Source organism: Adelges cooleyi, unplaced genomic scaffold (genome assembly GCF_023614345.1).
Source record: "Adelges cooleyi isolate 19-005CV unplaced genomic scaffold, UGA_ACOO_1.1 ACOO_flye_CR_arks_rails_tigmint_CR_PRNA_728, whole genome shotgun sequence".
Taxonomy (NCBI): Eukaryota; Metazoa; Arthropoda; class Insecta; order Hemiptera; family Adelgidae; genus Adelges; species Adelges cooleyi.
The window spans coordinates 89,186-103,640 of NW_026096434.1; the positions used below are offsets into that span (position 1 = coordinate 89,186).

The 14,455-nt window shown below is 27.6% G+C and overlaps 2 protein-coding genes across 17 annotated transcripts in view; both read right to left on the reverse strand.

Moving 5' to 3' along the window:
* The window catches only part of LOC126845261 (zinc finger protein 665-like), a 68,467-nt gene that overhangs the window by 33,920 nt on the left and 20,092 nt on the right, over positions 1 to 14,455 (reverse strand). The gene's annotated exons all lie outside the window — the stretch shown is intronic.
* Positions 17 to 14,455, reverse strand: part of LOC126845259 (kelch-like protein 5) — a 59,011-nt gene continuing 44,572 nt past the window's right edge. For 3 of the 16 annotated variants that reach the window (XM_050583887.1, XM_050583886.1, XM_050583884.1), the window contains 12 exons: positions 10,068 to 10,247; positions 8,640 to 8,819; positions 3,925 to 4,057; positions 2,543 to 2,774; positions 2,291 to 2,466; positions 2,108 to 2,216; positions 1,870 to 2,023; positions 1,637 to 1,725; positions 1,236 to 1,553; positions 1,007 to 1,156; positions 595 to 856; positions 17 to 530 (listed from right to left, as the gene is read on the reverse strand). In XM_050583887.1, coding sequence (XP_050439844.1) covers positions 343 to 530; positions 595 to 856; positions 1,007 to 1,156; positions 1,236 to 1,553; positions 1,637 to 1,725; positions 1,870 to 2,023; positions 2,108 to 2,216; positions 2,291 to 2,466; positions 2,543 to 2,774; positions 3,925 to 4,057; positions 8,640 to 8,661 — 1,833 coding nt within the window. In that variant the 5' untranslated portion in view covers positions 8,662 to 8,819; positions 10,068 to 10,247 and the 3' untranslated portion in view covers positions 17 to 342. Of the gene's footprint in view, positions 531 to 594; positions 857 to 1,006; positions 1,157 to 1,235; positions 1,554 to 1,636; positions 1,726 to 1,869; positions 2,024 to 2,107; positions 2,217 to 2,290; positions 2,467 to 2,542; positions 2,775 to 3,924; positions 4,058 to 4,642; positions 4,967 to 8,639; positions 8,820 to 10,067; positions 10,248 to 10,750; positions 11,058 to 11,681; positions 11,754 to 14,455 lie in introns of those variants that run through there. The other 13 variants (XM_050583894.1, XM_050583888.1, XM_050583883.1 and 10 more) reach the window with 10 other exon arrangements.

Here is a 14,455-nt window from a genome sequence, read left to right on the forward strand (position 1 = left end):
TATTTTCCAAATAGACAATAAACACACAAAAAAAAACATTACTTTTATATACGAGTATATAGTTCTAATGAATGTATTAAAGGTATAATAACAAATTGAATTTAATTATTAAAAAGTAATATTATAAGTGAATACCATTATACTAAAACAATATTATAACAAAAACGTTTGAAGTCTCTTCTGCTCTGACAACCAGGTGCTATGTAATCTTTGTGTAACATATTTTACAATGAAGTCCTTCCAAAGTATTAACAAATACAAAAAAAATCAACAACAAAATGTATAAATAATTTTGAGACTAAATTGATGAATTCACAAAAAGGTATTTAAAAAAAAAAAGTATTACAATTGAATACCATAGGATTTAAGAGTAATATCATTGAAAGTAATGATATGACCAGTTGGGGATGATCGCTCTTCTACCCTGTCGACCAATTGCCATTGATTTTTTCCTTTGTCGTATCTTTCACAATGAAGTTTTCCTTCATTATTCCCAAACACGAATAAATCGTTTTTCATGATACTAACACCTGCATTTTATAATATTTATGAGTAAAAATAAAGTGTTATATACTAGATTAAATGTATACAGACTTGAGCAACATCCATGACAATTCATGGGATTCATGACAGTGTTCATGTCAGGCATTTCATCCCATTTGAAATGTTGTAAATCGAATTTAAAAATTTGTTGAGGTGCATAGGCACCACCAATGAGATAAAGGACTTTATTTTTTCTTGACACACCCATGTTATAATTAAATATCGGCATAGGATCGAGTCGTTTCCAGCGTATCTTTTCGAAATCATAGTACTCTACAGTTGCAAGAGAACCATTACTATCACGTCCGCCAAACTACACAAAACAATAAAACTTGATTAAAATGCTTACAAACCATTATAGCTTGTTCAATCAAAGTTGTATAATTATTTTGTAATAAAAATATAATTAGAAACTTGTTTAGTAGTTGGGCATGGTATTTATGGTTAAATTGTGTTTACTTACAACATATAATTTATTATTAAATACTGCAGCACTGCATAAGGCTCGAGCAGTGGGCATTGGTTTAATAATTTCTGTCCATACTTTTGAATTTATATCATAGTATTCTACAGAATTCATATTATTTCTACTTGATAAACATCGGCCTCCAACCTTAATAAAAATATAAAATAACATTTTCTCGTAAATTATGTGTATTCGTTATGTTAACTACAATCGAATTAAAACATACGACATATATGTATTGCTTGTGAGTACAAACAGCAAAATGTATTCGTGGTCGGTTCAATGGCCTTGTAGAAACCCATTGTTTTGATATTGAATTAAGATCAAGCTCGTCTACAATATTTACATCACCATGAGACTCGTTTAAACCACCAATAGCAAGTATTATCCCATTTTCAGAGAGTACCATGTTTGAGCCTTTACGGGGAGGCAAAAAAAATAAATGATCGCTTGATTTCCAATTTAAGTCATTAACGTTGCTAATATCCATATACTTTACAGAGGAACCGCCACTGTTTGAATCGCCGGTAATTGCAAAAATAATCTGAATACACATATATACAAATGTCAGGTGATATAGGCACAACTAGTACATGCTTGTAATCTTGTTTTAAAATGTCTACATACGTTTGGTTCAATTTGAGTACTTCTTCCTAGAGTATAAGATGGTTTTGAGCTGTCGTAAGTAATGATAGTTTCTAACATGCTTTTCGTAACTAAAAAAGTTAAAACAATAATAATATTTATTAAAAGATACATTAATACTATATTTCACCTATAGGCGCTATGGTACATATAAATAAATGGCACAATTTAGATTGAATTCTGTCCTGTTTGGAATATCAACAATATGTACTTACCATCATAATTATTTTTCACTAATGGTTCATCATAAATCCTTAGTAGTCCTTCTTTTGAAATTAAAGCCAAACATAAATATTGCATAAGATCCGGTAACAAGTCATTACGTTCATCTGTGTTATAGCGTATCCAACCAATGATAAAATCAAATATCTAAAATAAATATTATTAAATAACTGTAATAGAACCAAAATTAAAATAATTGTTTTATTTTTTCTTAAGTCACAATAATTTTACCTTTTCCTCAGAATCAATTACTAAATCATCACGTGCAATAAACTCGACAACATCATCAAACTCAAAGTCATAAAGTGTTTCTAATGCTTGATCCGAATTCACAATTGTACTAAAAAAATCTTTGTTTTATTAGTTTATTATTTAAAAAAATGTTGCAATCGTATTTTGGAACTGAATACTCACGTGAAATTGTTTAAAAAATATGCCCAGCAAAAATTGTAAATCTTTTCATCTGATATAAATTTGGAAGTTTTCATTAAACTCACACAATTTGTAGGATTTATATTTTCTTTAATATATTTAAAACATAACTCTTTCATATGATTTAGACCATACATATTAGCAGTCATCAACAGTTTCTACAAAATATAATAACAAGTAAATAAAAATAGTGTAATATTTTATAAATTGTATATCATATTGCATATTTCGTACTTCACAATTGTTTTCTTCAATATCCAGTTTACAAGTATATGCAAATTTGACCACCAATTCTAAAATTTCAGAATCTATTTCTCTTATAAGAATCTCATTTTCGTTTCTTTCTCTGAACTGACCGCTGAACATCGTATAAAATACATTACTCGCAGAAGCCAATATATTTCTGTGTGCTTCTATTTTTAAGCCTTCATCTGTAACCAAGGTTACATCACAAAACTCTTTTTCCCTAGAAAAAATGTATCCGTATTAATGTATTTATTTTTAATAGTAGTTAAAAATAAATTAGTTATAAATAACTAAAAGTTTTAAATGCACTTAAGTTTTAGTGGATTGATATTTCATTTGGATAAGTTTTGGATAGATCCACGTCAAGAGTTATAGGCCGAGGTATGGTCACGGCAGCTGACCAGTGGAGACCATTATCGTCCTGAAAATGGACTCTGCAAAGAGTCCAAATTGCCGGCCTATTGACGTTAATATATCCGAAACTCATCCAGATAAATGATAAAATATTAAAAAACCTTTTCTGACAAGCAATATCAAAATATGCAATACAAATAATGGAATAAAAACTTTTCTTTTTAAAGAATTACATTTTTAAATTGAGAATAATGTATTAAAAATGTTGACCAGTCGATAACCAGTTTTAAAAAACCATTTTTGAAATTATTGAAGTTTCAAGTTCAGGGCATGAGGAAAGGTGGGTGAAGTATTAATTTTATCTGCGAGCATTTCCTAACCTCATTACCCCTCCCATCCTAACTTCTAAACTCTTATAACTTGAAAAATAGTTATCCGCAACTGGTTATCGACCAGTCGAAATGTTTAGTACATTATTCTCAATTAAAAAAGTTAATGAAATGTATGCGTTACTATTTAAATTTAAAAAGGAGCTAAAAAAAAAAACTAGGTCGGGAGGTAGGTAAAAACAAAAATAATTAAAAATATTTTGATCATATTGTATAAAAACTAGAACCGGAACCTAGTCGAAATTACTTGTATCGGTTATTTTTGGAAACCGATATTAATACCATAATAATCAGTGGTAGGTTATATGAAATATTAGTTTTGTCGGAAATCGGTTTTGTTTTGATATCGGTTGATATTGCAAAAGATTTTTAATTTTTAAATATATTGGGAATCGGTTTTTTATCGGCAACATATATCGGAACATCGAGTATTGGTCCATCCCCAATTATAAACAATAAAAAAATTTAAATTAAATTTCATATTAATCTCTAAGAGATATTGAGTGGCTCACGAAAAGTATGGTACACCCCTGGAATGTACTCTGCTATATTATTTAAAAAGGCACAATAAAAATACAAACATTAATCGGTAATAAATAATACTTGTACAATTACACTCATACTTACTCATAGAATTGGTAAATTTTTTCAAAGTGTTCGTGCATAATAACTTCCATAATTGTTTTGCTTGTATTACAATATAGATTATAAATGTAGCTTTTCTGTGTTTGATTGTTAACTAATTGTAAAACTAGCTTATCTAAAACACATATAAGATACAAAATACAAATTATTTTTTATTAAAAAGACAAGGGAAAATAAAAAGTTTATAATCAAACACATTAAGTAGCCTAATTTTAAATAAGTGTATCTCAAATGCTTTTTGAGGGAAAAAATATCATGTTTGTTATTTAAAAATAATAAATAAGCTGATGAAATTGTTTGACATTGTCGTTTAATGGTCACAGTGATTAATATGCTATGCATGAAACTAATTACATTATTTGAATAATAAAAAACCGACAAAGTTTTGAGTGGTATATTTTGATTTTTTTAACATTTAAAACAAAATTGTAATTTACTTAAATTAGATAAATAATACAAAACTACAAGTATGACTTGTTGGTAAGAAGATAACACGATAAAGATTAAAGCTAGACCATTTTGTCGATTAGATAATTTAAAAGTCTCGTATCACTCGATTCAACTCCGAGTAAATAATAATTAATAAATAAACTATAAATTATGATTCTGTTTATTCCCAAGCAGTATTCTAAGTCAATGAAAGACAGAAAACACAGCAATAGTGTAAATAAGTTAGAAGTACAAAACAGTGGGTACTTACACAACGTAGAACCGTAAACTGCTGTCCAGGGCTGCTACTTAAAATGTATAATAAATGAATTACAGGCAAGACAATACTCAATTGTAACTCAAAAACTAAACACGTCGCAATACGTTAGGTATTTATCATAGAATTCGACTAAGTTATTATGATTGAAATCTAGAGATTTTTCACGAATCGTACCCGTAGTAACAATAATGAAAACAAATTGTTACTATGGCGCTAAATCTAATTTAACTAGTTATAATTTACAGAATGAAGAGTGCAAAAAGAAATAGCAACTAGGTTTTAACAACAACAAAAATGGCATTCAATAATAATATTGATTTTAATGCAAATTGCACGACAACGCTAAATTAATATTCTAGACAGATAACAGATTTGTGATAGTGTGTGTGTTTGTGTGATAACGAGTGATTTCCACAGATGGAGGTAAACTAACGCGCCATTTTGGAAACAAACAGATCAAATTCCCAACTCCGGTAGGACATTTTTCGCAATGTATTCTAACTATAGTGTATAACTATATTAATAGGTACAACAATGAGGAATCGGTGTTTTTTTGACAGAATACAATAGTCGTTTTTATAGAAAAATTTAATTTTGTTCACGTCATACAAATTTTACGCAAATCAAAATCCAAGTGTCTTAGAATTGTTGTAAAATAATCAAATTTTCATAGTTGATACCAGAAAGTTTTTCTGTGCTAAAGATTTATACATTTTTTATTAATCAATGCACTATTATTTAAAATTTTATTAAAAAATATTAAAAAAATCCTAAAATTTTTAAATTGTAGGCACAGAAAAAAAGTGTTCAAATAAATCATCAGACATTATTAAAAATAAATTCAATAATTTCAATAAAAATAGTAAAAAAACGTACTATGTAGTAGTAGAAGTAAGTAAATAAAATAGGGACGAGGTCCAGTATTCACATATAAAAATATAAATATCGATAAAAGCATTGTAACTAATGACAATTATGTGCTTATAACTTACATTTTAGTGTTAGGATGGATACGATTGGGGTTGATAGACGATAGTCTGTCTATAAAATGACTGTGACAATCAAAAAAAAATTTAAGTAAATATCTTATGACTTCAGACTTAAGAGTATTATCATTAAAATTATTCTCATACAAATATATTTTTTTTTGATAGTGAGGTTTTAACCAATAGCCATTTGTTTTCTTGATTGTCGTATCTTCAACAATGAGTTTGTCTAAAATTATTCACAAACATTAATTATTAATTTTTCTTGATAAGAACGTTTACATTTTATAATGATGAGTAAAACAATGTTGTAACTATAGCGAAATAACGTAATTTCAACACAAAAATAAAAGCAAGCTTTTAGTGATATTTAATTTAAATTATTTAAAAGTTTAATTAACTTATGTATAGTTGGTTAATAAATCGATGGATCGAATGTATACAAAACTGACCATATAAAAATCATGAAAGAATACTATATGCAGTTTTACTAGGCATTACAGTAATAACTGTAAATAGCGTCCACAACGATTTATCATCTTGCATTTTGCATATTATATTATGCTACACAAAACCGTTTGTATTGTTGATAAGACACAAAATAAGTGTATTACAGCTAAGACCGTGTACAATTAGCTTCAATATTAAAATAGAATACCACGAGTGGGTTTAAACTTAATTCAGTTAAGAATTTATCTAATTTTGTTACTTGAATCGCTTTATGCAAAAAGAACCTATGTCAACATTTTATCAACAACGTGGTTATTACAGGTTCGTTATCACTTTATACTTAGACGCATTGATTCATGTTTAAACGGCTTTAGTCCATTACTAACAAATTAGACACAAAATTATTGATTTTTGTAAGAAGGGTCTAAGTCCACTAATGCTAATAATCTGGACTGCATTTGAAAATAATAATATTGTTTCACAGAATGTAATTTAACTGTTTAATATCTATTAACTTTGATGAATCCCTTATATGTTGATGCATTTTGAAACGTTTCAAAAGTTTAAAGTTAAGGATCAAGGCCTTTTTTGCATGAGACGATTCACTTAGCAGTGCCTACTTAAAAATTTAAAAAAAATTGTATATTTATAATATTTTGAATAAAGTAAATTGGATATAGATAATAACGTTATTCATAATGAATATTTTGGAAATATTGTGAAAATACTTTATTGTTTTAAACCAAGCGAAAACATATTTAACTATTTAGTATTTTAATAAATAATAGAAACAATATAATAACATGCTTATTATTTAACGTGTAATTAATATAAAAGTGGCAAAATTAATCAAAAAAATATTCATACAGATGAAAAAATAAAATAAAAATATAAAAATAGTTTCCACTTTCCATAAATATGATTAGTCGGACAATATTAATAAATATTTTAAATTAAATATTAATACTCGTATACTATACATAGTTTCTCTTTGAAACAAACAGTAATTATAAAAAAAACTATTACCAAATAATATAAAACGTAATTTTTATAACTATGATTAATTGGATATAACCAAGTACAAATTTGAAATTAAAAAATATAAACTTACATACCTTAATAACTTTTTTTCTTTAAAATCGCAACAGTAATTATAAAGGACTATTGTAATATTTAAACAAAATAACAATGAAAACCATATTATCAACTATTTTTCATGTGTAAATTATGGAATAAAAAAATTAAATAATATAAATATAAAAACTATATAAATTATATAATCCTACAAAAGAATTATAAGATATTAAATCCGGTTAGATTAGGTATGTATGTGTGAATGTTTCTTAAGATAACATTGTTGATTGAATTTTTTTCACAGATATCGCATTTATAGGGTTTTTCGCCAGTATGAATACCCCAATGTGTTCTCAGGCTTGATTTTGATGAAAATGTTTTTAGACAAACACCACAATTAAGTAGGTCTACTTTGATTCGAGTATACCCTTTGATTCTGCTGTTTCGATGATTGACTTTATTTTTTGAGGCGCTTTCTTTCCCGTCGAAGTGCTGGAATGCGACTTCTCAATATGCCGGGTTATATGACTTTTGGTTGAATACTTCCTATGACATATATTGCAGTCGAACCGACGTATTTTGTGTATATTTTCCTCAGAATTGGTTTTTCTTATATTATTTGTGGTACTGTCGCTTTACACGGAAAATGAATACTGCAACACGTATGAAACAAAATGTATTTATCCAAGATCAATATATTTTAATGTTTTACAGCAAATATTAATATAACGTTAAATGGACAATACATCAAACAAGCATCATTTTTAAAACTAATTTTAATAATTTTAGATGAACTACACAAATCTACTATTAACTCAATTTTTATTAGATTGTGTTGCTTAAACTTATCCAACAATATATAATGTAACCTTTACATTTTTTAGAATACTGATAATAAACGTCCGAATGCCACAAGATTTGAAACTTGAAAATTCTACTCTGTTTTAAGTCCAATTTTACATTTTAAAAAGTACCTTGAGACATTTCCGATGGTAAAAAAATGTATTTTTTAAAAATCAAACAGCCTCCAGTATTAAACATATTATTTTTTCTTTTAACTGTTAAAATATAGTTTTTATTACAAAAAAATGTCACTTTTTGTATTTTTAAACCATTTTATTAAAGAATTTAAAAAATGTATGAATGATTCCTATATATTTATATTTATAACAAGGTAAGTCTCGTGAGAACTTACGCTCACATAGAGCGGTACTGCAGACATTGATCGGTCATCATACCCACAAGTATATGTTTACAATTTGGTATGATTAAACATTAAATTGATAAGGGAAAGAATGAAGATGTAGTTTTAAAATAACCTGTTATTATATGAACCAGTGCGGTCCCTAATATAAGTTTAATGTTAGCGGAACACTAACAATGATATCAACTACGGGTTTATAGAGGAAAATGACATAATTACATAAGTTTAATTATTTTATTTAAGATTTAAAAAAAAGTAATTAAAATCGCCTTACTCATAAGTATTGTCGACTTCATTCTTTACTAAATACTCCTCTGTTGTAGACATTTCATTCCTTGTGAACTGCACATCTAACGGTTAAGGTGCAATGACTGCAAACGATTTTTCAAAAGAGTGTTCATCTGTTTCATCTTTTTCTTGTTTAATTTTCAACATAATATACCGCTTCAAAACTCTATAATTAACATTTAACTAAGTTATATTTTTGTGCCATTTTAAATATTTCATATTGTAACAAAAAATTGTGATAATAATGATATAATAAACAATACAACTAATGAACTAAATTGCCAAATCTAAAATATCATAAAAAAAAATTAAGAATAATTTAGTTTTCATTATTTGATAAAGAAAAAGCAACCAAGTTTTCAGTAGTATATTTTGTATCTTTTAAACATTTCAAACTAAATTTTAAATTACTTTAATTAGATGAATAACACAAAACGACAAGTATGACTTGTTGATAGGGAGTTAAGATGATAAAGATTAAAGCTAAACGATAGACCATTATGCCGACTAGATTAATTTAATATGGCGTTGATCCCGTATCACCAGGCTCAAATCGACTCCGGTGTACGAAGCTTAGTACCTATCTTTTAGGATACATGAGATTTTATAATTTAATAACTAAATAAGTAATTGGTTTTTTTTTATATTAATAAAGTACTTTGATGCACATGATCAGTTTCCAACAGCTGAACTAAATATATTTTGGTTTTAAACTGTGTTTCATTCACTAATTCGTCAGTTTCGTGCTTATTGTTGGATACATTATAATGCTCATCAACTCAGTAATTAACAAAGCCTAAATTATTATTTTCCTTGTATGTTCAGACTTTTATCTATAATAAAAAGATCAATAAACTTGTCTGTTGTGTAAGCATAGAAGGTCTATTAGCTAAAAGAGGAGTAAAAATATACAAATATATATTTTTTTAAATACACTAAATTTTGTATTTCTTTATAATTCACTGATATAACATAAACAGTTTCATTTTTATAGAGATAAATATATAAATCACTTATGTGTTATATGTGTAACTTTTAAAATAATATTTACCAGATAATTATTTTAAAATAGTATATATATTTTACTGAAAAATTTAACTGATCAATAACAAGTTTTAAATAAAGTCTAATGTTTTATATAATATAAACCCTAATAATTTATAATAGCTCAAAAACAAACTAAGTATAGAAGAAGTTAAAGATAAGTGGATCAAGTTACTCAAGGAAAGTTCATACTTCGCTTTACTTCTTATAACGTCAAAAATAATTGTTTAAACAATATTATTATTACTAGGTATTTTGAAAATAAATTAGGACATCACTAATTAATTTTCTTTTTAATTACGAAGGACGACAACATTACAAAAACCTAAATATTTTATTTAGTAAAAAAAAGGTAATAAAATCGTCTTACTCATAAGTATTGTCGACTTCATTCTTTACTAAATACTCCTCAGCTGTAGAAATTTCATTGTTTTTGAACTGCACATCTAACGGTTTAGTTTCAATGACTTCAAACGATCCTTCATAGGAGTGTTCTTCTGTGTCATCATTTTCTTGTTTAATTTTCAACATATTATATCGTTTCCAAACTCTAAAATTAACGTTTGGTATTAGTTGTATTTCTGTGCCATATACGCAAAGAGAATTAATAGTACTATTTAATTACATAATTTTAACTATTTTATTTAGTAATAATAATGATATAATAAAGAAAAATTTATTTTACTTAATTTGAAAAATAAACAACCAACAGTTTTGAGTGGTATATTTTGTAGGTATTTTTTAAATATTAAAAACTAAATTTTAATTTTTTTAAATTAGACGAATGACGCAAAGCTACAATTATGACTTGTAGGTAAGAAGCTATGACAATAAAGATTAAAGCTAGACGATAGCCCATTTGACCGAATAGATTAATTTAAATTGTCGTTAATCTCGTATCACTCGATTCAACTCCGAGTAAATAATAAGTAATAAACAAACACATATAGATTATCATTCTATTTATTCCCAAGCAGTATTCCAAGTCAATGAAAGACAGAAAACACGGCAATAATGTAAATAAATTAGATATACAAAACGGTAGGTACTCACACAACGTAGAACCGTAAGCCGCTGTTCAGGGCTGCTACTTAAAATGTATAATAAATGAATTACAGGCAAGACAAAACTTAATTGTAACTCAATAACGAAACACGACGTAATACGTTAGGTATTTATCATAGAATTCGACTAGGTTATTATGATTGAAATCTAGATATTTTCACGAATCGGATCCGTAGCAACAACAATGAAAACAAACTGTTACTATGTCGCTAAATCTAATTTGACTAGTTATAATTCAAAGAAAGGAGAGAGAGTAAAAATGAAATCTCAATTCTTAACAAAAACAAAACTTTTATTTACCACATGCAGAAATTGTCTAGACAGATTTTTGATAGTGTATGTATGTGTGATAACGAGTGATTGGCACAGGTGGAGGTACACCGCAGCATGGAGGTAAACAGTCGCGCCTTTTATGAGAATAACATATCAAATTTCCAACTCCAGTTTCAAAGGTTATTGTAAATTTACTATCATCTACATTCTATCACGTGAATTAATGCGTTTACCTTTGTCTTTATTCGGTATGGAAACACCATTCGCCGACTTGTAAAATTAGTATAATATAATATTATAATTACAAATAAAAATTACTTTTGCATTACTTAAGTGGCTGACGGTTTAGGCATTCATCAACTTGATTATAGTTTGCTTATAATGTTATTCTTTTTGGGTGTCCACATTTGATACAATATGCTGGTCGGTGGTCCTACGTCATTTGACGTTATTTCGGTGATCTTACTAATCGCGTTTAATAGCGGTGTTTTTTATGCATTATATTTTTATGTAATTTTGTATAAACTATAAAAGATTTTTTACCAAATTGGACTGTGTAGTACATTAACGTGTAACCTTAAATTATTAATTATATCTAAAACAAACCTATCCAAAACGGTATAAATGAAAAACGACAAAATCTTACTTGAAATTATAAGCAACGGCAATGTAACCGTACGTCGAAAATTCAAACGTTGTGTGTTTCTTGATGAAGCGTGTACAAAAAAATTAACTGAACAAAAAATGTGCCCGTTAGTTTTATACGGTTTGATATATTATAATAGAACAATCGCATGTAAATGTAAAAAAAAAACTAACGTTTGCTACGCGACCGGCGACTTAACTAAATTAAATTATCAAATCAAGGTCTTTTTTCTAAATGACGATTTGTCTTTATGTTGTTAAATACGTGGTTTCATTATAAGAGAAAATGTAATTATTTGTTGTACCGGTTGATTGGTTAACTATGGACCACTCAATATCTTAAACGATATATTTTTTTATACTTTTATAGTAATTATTAGTTGGGACAAATGTTATATATTTTTAAAAATTTTAACACCATCCCTTATGCGTTAAAACTATATCAACTTTGGATTTTAAATGGTAACCTCCAATTTTTTTTTGATGATCGTGTTTATTTTTTTTAAATTTAATTTTAGGCGTAAAAACTAACTTAATTGATTCAGTAGTTAACAAGCTACACAGTTTTTTAATTAAGGAGAGTGCGAGTAATCAATTTAATATCTTGGAGACGCTATCTTATTTAGGTGACTTGACTGCTCTCTGCAGGGCTGGAGTTAGGGGGGGGGGGGGTTGACACCCCCCCACTCGTTAAACTCAAGTCAGTCGGCATATTTAGATTGAACAAAAAGCCGGTAAATATTAAAACCCTCATAAAATTATACAAATAACATATTTATTATTTTTATTTTATAAAAGTGGGTAGGTACATATTTTTTATCGCAATATGGCGACTGAATAGTCGGCCATACGAAAATATAATTTTTGTTTTTAGTATAAAAAAAAATACATTTTCGGTTATCGCCGATTTTAGCAGAAGTATTATTATTTGTTTGTAATAACTGTGGTGTATGTATCAAACGATGTTCACATTGAAATAAGAAGAAAACATAATATTTCGATGTGATGTTTTGTAGGCTTGTTCAAACAGTCATACACCATTTGCACTAAATGTAATATACCTATAATATTTTTTTTTTATTCTATCTAGAACGATTTTTTTCCAACGTGTGTAGAACTCTTCACCGCAGAGGCCCAAATTTAGGTTTCCAATTGAAATATTGGGTGTAAAAACAGAATTATTTATCATTGTTTTTGGCGTTTTATTTTTCTCGGATTCGTATCGAAGTGAATAACATATGAGTAATAGCCCACACAAAAACACTTTTTTAAATCAATACACAACCACAATAACAATTTTACAAACTTGGAATTTAGCTCACGATAGCATGTTGAAAAACAATATGAAATCAAAGTACTTTTCAAATTAAAAATGTAGGATTAATTTTCGTACTCTAAATTGTTCTTACATAAATCTTATTTAAGCCAACCCAATACCAATGTGGTTGTGGCCAGCCAGATTATGTTTTTCCACAACTCTCGCTCTCTCACTACATGTACAATATAATATACATATATACCTGGACTCACTAGTAACCTGGCTAAAAGTTGTAAAATAATACTAAACGAAACAAAATCAGCTCGCGCCACACTGTGTCTTTAAATGAAACTCCCATTCCCCGATGCTCTCAAATAAAATATTTAGGCTTAATATTGAACGAGCTCCTAACCTGGTCACCACATTTAAAAGAACAACGCAAAGCACTCAACTATCGACTAGATATGCTTCGACCTCTTCTAAACTAAAAAATACCAATAAAAAACAAGCTCCTTTACACTACCCTTTTGAACCCAATATGAACTTATGGTATTATTATCTGGTGATCAGCAAAACCTTCAAACACCAAAACAATTAATATGCCTCTAAATAATCGCAAAGGGCCTTTTGGTATGATCAATTGGTTCACTCCATTCCGGCCTCTAAGACGACTTAAAAGAAACTGGCCCAAAACTGGCTCAAGAACTACTAAAATTAATGTTTTTTTAATCTTATTTGGTGTCTCAACTTTGAGATTCCTTATTCATGTTATTCATTGACTGTTTTGCATTCTTTTTTTTCTTATAAATAGCTAACTAATTTACGTATAGTAAATATTTTATCAAAAATAAAAAAATTATTAATTTTAAAAAGATTTGTTCAGTTTTAGTTTTTTAGTTAATTCAATTTAGTTAAGATTTTAATGGGCCGATGGAAATGGAGATGTTTCTATCGCTTGCTTACAAACATTAAAAATTTAATTTTAAATTTTCACGATATAAATAATATTTTTTCGTAATTTTAGTAACCAGCACAGTATTAAGTGGTTGGTTAAAGAAGTATTATTTTAGTATTCTTAAATAGTAACTGATACCTAGGCCTAGAGGGTTTGATGAAGATCAAAACACACTTTATAAAATATAACAGGCGTAGCTAGTATTTAATTCAGAAATGCGGATTACAGCAGTTTTTTGGAGAAGTTCATTAAAAATAAAAAAATGAACATTTAAAAAATAACATTTAGATGTGAACAAATACTTAGAGAGATTTAAACCACTCTAAATATATTATTTTAGAAATTGAATTTTTAACTAGTAGGTACATAGTTACATAAATATAAAATACATTCAGCTAGGTACTTAAATTTTATTTTTTGCTCATTTCAACCCCTTAAAATAAAAATAATTCAGAAATCAGAATCCTTTCTTATTGCACTCCAAGACTATAATACAAACATACCCTGAACATTTCCAGTCTATAGCTATTATAGTTTAGACTGTGCGTTGATTATGAATCAG